The 7978-nt window shown below is 59.4% G+C and overlaps 1 protein-coding gene across 1 annotated transcript; it reads right to left on the bottom strand.

The window, feature by feature from the left end:
* Nucleotides 1-1602: 1602 nt before the first annotated feature.
* Nucleotides 1603-6154, bottom strand: grcc10 (gene rich cluster, C10 gene). Its single transcript, XM_078566619.1, has 3 exons — nt 5965-6154; nt 4742-4918; nt 1603-1890 (listed from the first exon to the last, which is right to left on the bottom strand). The coding sequence occupies exons 1-3, from the start codon at nt 6026-6028 to the stop codon at nt 1751-1753; spliced, it is 381 nt and encodes a 126-aa protein (XP_078422745.1). The 5' UTR covers nt 6029-6154; the 3' UTR covers nt 1603-1750.
* Between the last annotated feature and the right edge of the window lie 1824 nt (nt 6155-7978).

Below are 7978 nucleotides of genomic sequence, written 5' to 3'. Positions count from 1 at the left end.
GTCTGCAGCCGAGCCTGTCATATCGAGAGTGCGTGGGGAATGGAAACTGTACGCCAAACCAGAAGGGCCAGGCAGCGGGGGGAGGGGGAGAGGCGGCGGGGGGAGGGGGAGAGGCGGCGGGGGGAGGGGGAGAGGCGGCGGGGGGAGGGGGAGAGGCGGCGGGGGGAGGGAGAGAGGCGGCGGGGGGAGGGGGAGAGGCGGCGGGGGGAGGGGGAGAGGCGGCGGGGGGAGGGGGAGAGGCGGCGGGGGGAGGGAGAGAGGCTGTGGGGGGAGGGGGTGAGGCGGCGGGGGGAGGGAGAGAGGCTGTGGGGGGAGGGGGTGAGGCGGCGGGGGGAGGGAGAGAGGCGGCGGGGGGAGGGGGAGAGGCGGCGGGGGGAGGGGGAGAGGCTGCGGAGGGAGGGGGAGAGGCGGCGGGGGGAGGGGGAGAGGCGGCGGGGGGAGGGAGAGAGGCGGCGGGGGGAGGGGGAGAGGCGGCGGGGGGAGGGGGAGAGGCTGCGGAGGGAGGGGGAGAGGCGGCGGGGGGAGGGGGAGAGGCGGCGGGGGGAGGGGGAGAGGCGGCGGGGGGAGGGAGAGAGGCGGCGGGGGGAGGGGGAGAGGCGGCGGGGGGAGGGGGAGAGGCGGCGGGGGGAGGGGGAGAGGCGGCGGGGGGAGGGGGAGAGGCGGCGGGGGGAGGAGGAGAGGCGGCGGGGGGAGGGGGAGAGGCGGCGGGGGGAGGGGGAGAGGCGGCGGGGGGAGGGGGAGAGGCTGCGGAGGGAGGGGGAGAGGCGGCGGGGGGGAGGGGGAGAGGCGGCAGGGGGAGGGGGAGAGGCGGCGGGGGGAGGAGGAGGAGAGGCGGCGGGGGGAGGGAGAGAGGCTGTGGGGGGAGGGGGAGAGATGGCGGGGGGAGGGGGAGAGGCTGTGGGGGGAGGGGGAGAGGCGGCGGGGGGAGGGGGAGAGGCGGCGGGGGGAGGGGGAGAGGCTGTGGTGAGGTGACCGACAGAACATTCAAAAGTTCCTTCACGCATCTCCTCCCCCCTTGCAGCTAATCGCAAGCGGGTGCCGGCAGACATCCTGGAAGCAGGCAGGGTCTTTAGGTGAGGGTAGCAGGAAAAAGCTGCATCCTTGCGGGTGATATCTCAACCCCCAACCCTGGTGCCAATCAGGTGCCACGCTGCTTTGATACGAATTTCACTCTCTTGGCCGAAGTCAATATCGGGTGGGGGGGTGGGGGTGGGGGGGTGAGGGGGTTGCAAAGCCGGCAGTCCTCCCCATCCCGAGGGGTCCCAGAGTGTGTCGGCCACTAGACGACCACGGGCAATGTCAGGGCCGAGCCACGTCCTTACTTACACACGAGAACTCCAAGCGGGGCAGGGGTCGGCCAGCGGGAATGCCCCCCTTCAGCTCAGCCTGCCCAGCCCGGAGGAGCCAAATCTGGGAAGGGGGGGGGGCACCTTGGCTGGTGCGGGCCCGCACAGCACGGGCACGCCTGGCAGTCTCCTCACCTGCTGGGGCCGTGGCGCCCTCCCGCTCGCTCGGCACTTCGAGCGGAAGTGGTCTGGGCGGAGATTCGGATCGTGGGCAGACCGGACAGCCCCATCGATACCAAACAGGAGGGGTGGGGGGAACAGGCTGAACAGTGCCGGGGGCGGGTGTGGTCAGAAATAGCGTCCGCAGTCCAAGTGGCGCTGGAGAGAAGCGATTGAAAGATAAAGTCAAAGCCGCCGTCGCCACCTCCATCGAGAGACTCCAGCTCCCCACCTCTCCGGGGCAGTCATGATGCGGAGATGCCTGCGCTGTGGGGAGGCACCGTCATCGGGGGCAGAAACATGGACTTGAGCTTGGCGGACATGGCTGCTATCTCGGGGTCCTGTCCTTCGTAGGTCTTGACGATCCGCGCAAACTTCAGCACACCTTCAAAAGACGAAAAGGAGAAGCGGGGGGAGAAATAAATGTCGGTGTTCACTTGGGTGCACTCCTTACAGGGGACACAGAGTTAGCATGCAGGGTACAGCGAGGAAGGCAAATGGCGTTTGGCCTTTAGTGCGAGGGGATTGGAGTACAGGAAGAAGGAAGTCTCGCTACAACTGTACAGGGCTTTGGTGAGGCCACACCTGGAATAGTGTGTGCAGTTCTGGTCTCTATATTAAAGGAAGGTTACACTTGCATTGGAGGCAGTACAGCTAAGGCTCACTAGATTGGTCCCTGGGATGAGAGGGTTGGACTGTGACGAGAGGCTGGGTAAATTGGGCCTATACTCTCTGGAATTTGGAGAATGAGAGGCGATCTCAACGAAACATACAAAAATATAACGGGGTTTGGCAGGGTGGACAGGGAGAGGTTGTTTCCTCTCACTGGGGAATCTAGAACACACGGCCACAGTCTCAGGGGCCGATCATTTAGGACTGAGATGAGGAGAAACCCCTTCACTCTAAGGGTGGTGAATCTTTGGAATTCTCTACTGCAAAGTGTTGTGGACGCTCCGTCATTGAACACATTGAAGGCTGGGACAGACAGATGTTTGGTCTCTCAGTGGATCAAGTGTGCAGGAAAAGTGGAGTTAAGGCCGATGACCAGCCACGACCTGACTGACTGGCGGAGCAGGCGTGACGGGCCACACGATCTACTCCTGCCCCTGTTACGTTCCTATCCTGCCCTTAGTTACACACCCGCCCCCATTTTACATCCTGACACTTGACAACCTGCAGTAAGCGTGCTTCACGCGGGTCTGTCTCTTCAGAGCAGCTTGAAGGGTTAAATCACGAGGATAGGCTGCCCAAGCTCCTTTGGATTTGGCAGGGTGATTTAATCACAGTTAAAGGATTCCACAGTCTCGATCGAGAGAAATTATTTCCTCTGATGAAGGGAATTCCTGAACAAGGAGGCAGCTCCTTAAAATTAGAGCTGGGTGGCTTTGGGGTGATGTCAGGGGGAGGAGCACTTCTTCACACAAGGGGTCAGGGAAATCTGGAACCTTCTCAGCAACAAAAGGCTGTGAATGCAAGAGAGACTGTCAGAACAGATTTCAGTTGAGCAATGGTATGAAGGGATAGGGACCAAAGGTGGGTCAATGGATCTGAGGCAGAGATCAGCCATGATCCGATTGAATAGTGAAACAGGCTCCAGGGGCTAAGCGGGATCCTCCTGTTCCTGGCTCCCTAGACGCCAAGGACAATCAGTGACGATATGCTACACAGTTCAGACAGAACCGTGATGATTGCTGCTTTGCTTCCTCGGTTATTGAGTTTACAACTTCATTGCAAGAGACAATCTAACCATGGCCCCCCTGATGTTCAATGGCATTACCATTGCTGAATTCTCCCACTATCACCATCCTGGGGGTTACCATTGACCAGAAACTGAGCTGAACCAGCCATGTAAATACTGTAGCTACAAGAGGAGATCAGAGGCTGGGAATTATGAGGTGAGTAACTCACCGCCTGACTCCCCAAAGCCTGTTCACCATCTACAAGGTGTGTGATTGGAATACCCCCCACTTGCCTAGATGAGTGCAGCTCCCATAACATCGAGAAGCTCAACATTGTCCCGGACAAAGCAGCCCACTTGATTGGTACCCCATCCATCACCTTAAACTTTCACTCCCTCCACCAATGACTCACAATGGCAGCAGTCTGTACCATCTACAAGATGCACTGCAGTAACTCACTAAGGCTCTTAGAATAGCACCTTCCAAACCAGCAACCTCTACCACCTAGAGGACTAGGGCAGCACATGCATGAGAACACCACTGCCTGCAAGATCCCCTCCAAGCCACTCGCCATCCTGACTTGGAAATATATCACCATTCCTTCACTGTTGCTGGGTCAAAATCCTGGAACTTCCTGCCTAACAGCACTGTGAGTGTACCTACACCACATGGGCTGCAGCGGTTCAAGAAGGCAGCTCACCACCACCTTCTCAAGGGCAACTAGGGGTAGCCAGCCATGCCCACATTCTGCGAAAGAATTTAAATAAATGTCTTTGACTCAGATATTTCCACCCAAGCCTTTTTGTGTACAGTTCTGGTCACCATATTACCTAAGGACATAATTGCTCTGGAGAGAGTACAGAGAAGATTCACAAGAATGTTGCCAGGGCTTGAAAATTGCAGCTATGAGGAGAGATTGGATAGGCTGGGGTTGTTTTCCTTAGAACAGAGGAGGCTGAGGGGTGACCTAACTGAGGTGTACAAAATTATGAGGGGCCTAGATAGAACAGACAGAGAAAACTTGTTTCCACTAGCTGAGGGGTCAATTACTGGAGGTGATAGGTTAAAGGTGATTGGTAGGAGGATTAGAGGGGACATGAGGAAAAATGTTTTCATACAAAGGGTGGTGGGTGTCTGGAATTCACTGCCTGAATTGGTGGTTGAGGCTGAAACGCTTGACTCATTTAAAAGGCACCTGGATCTGCATCTGAAGTGCTGTAACCTGCAAGGCTACTGACCAGGTGCTGGAAAGTGGGATTAAAAATGAGCAGCTAGTTTCTTTTTTCTCTTTTTGGCCAGCACAGACATGATGGGCTGAATGGCCTCTTTCTGTGCGGTAACTTTTCTATGTTTCCATGGTTCAGGACGGGAACATGTTAAGTAGCAGGTGGTTGGTTGATGTCGGCATGGGGGAGTTTTCTCCAGTCTGAAGTGGGGGGGCGGATGGGGAGGTTGAGGAAGGAGCTCCTGGGAGATGGGGAGGGTGCTCTGGTAGGGAAGGGGGCAGTCTCCAGTGGGGAGGGGCTCAAGCTTAATTCCAACAGGCCACACACTTGCCTTCTCCGTCATTACTGAAGCCATACGATTTGATAACATCCTGCTGGATCTGGGTTGCCACGGGCAGTACGAACTGCAGCATCTTGCCCATGTCGTTGCAGGCGTTGTCGCGAGCCTCCTCCATCCTGATGGCATTCTCGGGGGAACTGAAGGCCTTAATTACTTCAGCCAAAACCACTGAGCGAAGGAGAGAGAGAGAATCAGTCAGAGTGTCACAGAGACAGTGAGTGTGGGAGCTGGTCAGACTGAGGGAAAATACACTGAAAATGCACTCTGGCACAGCCCCTGGGTCAAGGTAGATCCATAATCCCGGATTAACCCCCAATCCTGGAATAATCCCCAATCACAGACCGATCCCCAATCCCAGACTGATCCCCAATCCCGGAATGATCCCCAATCCCGGAATAATCCCCAATTTTGGACAGATCACTAAACTTGGAATGATCCCCAATCCCAGTATAATCTCAATCCCCAAACCCAGAATAATCCCCGATCCCAGAATGATCCCCAATCCAGGAATGATCCCCAATCCTGGACCGATCACCAATCCCGGAATGATCCCCAATCCTGGACCGATCACCAATCCCGGAATGATCCCCAATCCTGGACCGATCACCAATCCTGGAATGATCCCCAATCCCGGAATGATCCCCAATCCCGGAATGATCCCCAATCCTGGAATGATCCCCAATCCGGGACCGATCACCAATCCTGGACCGATCACCAATCCCGGAATGATCCCCAATCCCGGAATGATCCCCAATCCCGGAATGATCCCCAATCCTGGAATGATCCCCAATCCCGGAATGATCCCCAATCCGGGACCGATCACCAATCCTGGACCGATCACCAATCCCGGAATGATCCCCAATCCGGGACCGATCACCAATCCTGGACCGATCACCAATCCCGGAATGATCCCCAATCCCGGAATGATCCCCAATCCTGGAATGATCCCCAATCCCGGAATGATCCCCAATCCTGGAATGATCCCCAATCCGGGACCGATCACCAATCCTGGAATGATCCCCAATCCCGGAATGATCCCCAATCCGGGACCGATCCCCAATCCCGGAAGGATCCCCAATCCCGGAATGATCCCCAATCCGGGACCGATCCCCAATCCCGGAAGGATCCCCAATCCGGGACCGATCCCCATTCCCGATCCGGGACCGATCCCCATTCCCGATCCCACGATTATCCCCGGCCTCTCCCTCCCTCACCTTTCGCCTGCTCCAGGCTCAGGCCGGCCGGCGGTTGTTGCTGTTGTTGAGCCGCCGCTGCCATTTCACTGTCTCGGTGCCCGGGACAAATCCAGCCACCGCCTGGGCCTCAAACTCTGAGCGATAGAGGCCGGGACCAACCCGGGAGGACAGGCCGGAGGACCGAGCCCGAACCCGGGGCCAGCGCCGCCAGGAGGCCGGAGGGCCGAACCCGGGAACAGCGCCGCCAGGAGGCCGGAGGGCCGAACGCAGGAACAGCGCCGCTAGGAGGCCGGAGGGCCGAAACCGGGAACAGCGCCACCAAGAGGCCGGAGGACCCAGCCCGGGAGGACAGGCCGGAGGACCGAACCCTGGGACAGCGCCTTCAGGAGGCCGGAGGACCGAACCCGGGACCATCGCCACCAGGAGGCCGGAGGACAGAACTCGGGACCAGCGCCACCAGGAGGCCGGAGGACCGAACACGGTAACAGCGCCACCAGGAGGTCGGAGGACCGAAGATAAAAGCTCTTCTTGTCCCACTTCCCCTTAAACCAGCTTATATTTCACCCTTTTTCTATTTTTCCTGAGTTCTGTTGAAGAGTCATGCGGACTCGAAACGTTAACTGTGTTTCTCTCCGCAGATGCTGCCAGACCTGCTGAGTTTTTCCAGGTATTTTTGTTTTTGTATCGGAGGACCGAAGACGGGATCAGCGCCGCCAGGAGGCCGGAGGACCGAGCCCGAACTCGGGAACAGCGTCACCAAGAGGCCGGAGGACCGAACTCGGGATCAGCGCCGCCAGGAGGCCGGAGGACCGAACCCGGGACCAGCGCCGCCAGGAGGCCGGAGGACCGAATCCGGGACCAGCGCCGCCAGGAGGCCGGAGGGCCGAGCCCGAACCGGAAGCCAGCGCCACCAGGGGCCGGAGGACCGAGTCCGAAACCGGGGCCAGCGCCTCCTGGAGGCCGGAGGACTAAGTCCGAACCCGGGAACAGCGCCACCAAGAGGCCGGAGGACCGAGCCCGGGACCAGCGCCGCCAAGAGGCCGGAGGACCGAACCCGGGATCAGCGCCACCAGGAGGCCGGAGGACCGAACTTGGGACCAGCGCCCCCAGGAGGCCGGAGGACCGAACCCGGGACCAGTGCCACCAGGAGGCCGGAGGACCGAGCCCGGGAACAGCGCCCCCAGGAGGCCGGAGGACCGAACCCGGGAACAGCGCCCCCCAGGGGGCCGGAGGACCGAACCCGGGAACAGCGCCCCCAGGAGGCCGGAGGACTGAACCTGGGAACAGCGCCACCAGGGGGCCGGAGGACCGAACCTGGGAACAGCGCCACCAGGGGGCCGGAGGACCGAACCCGGGAACAGCGCCCCCAGGAGGCCGGAGGACCGAACCTGGGAACAGCGCCACCAGGGGGCCGGAGGACCGAACCTGGGAACAGCGCCACCAGGGGGCCGGAGGACCGAACCTGGGAACAGCGCCACCAGGGGGCCGGAGGACCGAACCCGGGAACAGCGCCACCAGGGGGCCGGAGGACCGAACCCGGGAACAGCGCCACCAGGCGGCCGGAGGACCGAACCCGGGAACAGCGCCGTGACACCTTTGTCAAGTCTCTCCTGAGCTCTACACTCTCTTTATACCATCACATTTTTTACCTCTCTTCAGCTCTAAAGGGTCATGCAGTCTGGAAATGTTGACCCTGTTTCTCCTTCCACAGATGCTGAGTTTTTCCGGCATTTTTTCCCGGCTTTTATTTCTGAATTCCAGTCTCCGCACTACTTTGCCTTTATTTTTTTTATTTAATGGCAGCGAGTGGTAGTGACCTGGACCTCGCTGCCCCCCAGGGTGTTGGGAACAGAGACGATGAACGGTTTCAAAAGGGAATTGGATGGGCACTTGAGGGAAATAAACATGCAGGGGGTATAAGGATAGAGCGGCGGAGCGGGCAGACTGACTGGGCTGCTCTAGGGAGAGCCAGCATGGACTCCATGGGCCGAATGGCCTCCTCCTGCGCTGTCATGATTCTGTGACTCTTTAT

This window comes from Cetorhinus maximus, chromosome 21, assembly GCF_964194155.1.
Source record: "Cetorhinus maximus chromosome 21, sCetMax3.hap1.1, whole genome shotgun sequence".
Taxonomy (NCBI): Eukaryota; Metazoa; Chordata; class Chondrichthyes; order Lamniformes; family Cetorhinidae; genus Cetorhinus; species Cetorhinus maximus.
Note: the sequence above shows the minus strand (reverse complement) of the source record. Positions and strands in the feature narration are given on the sequence as shown.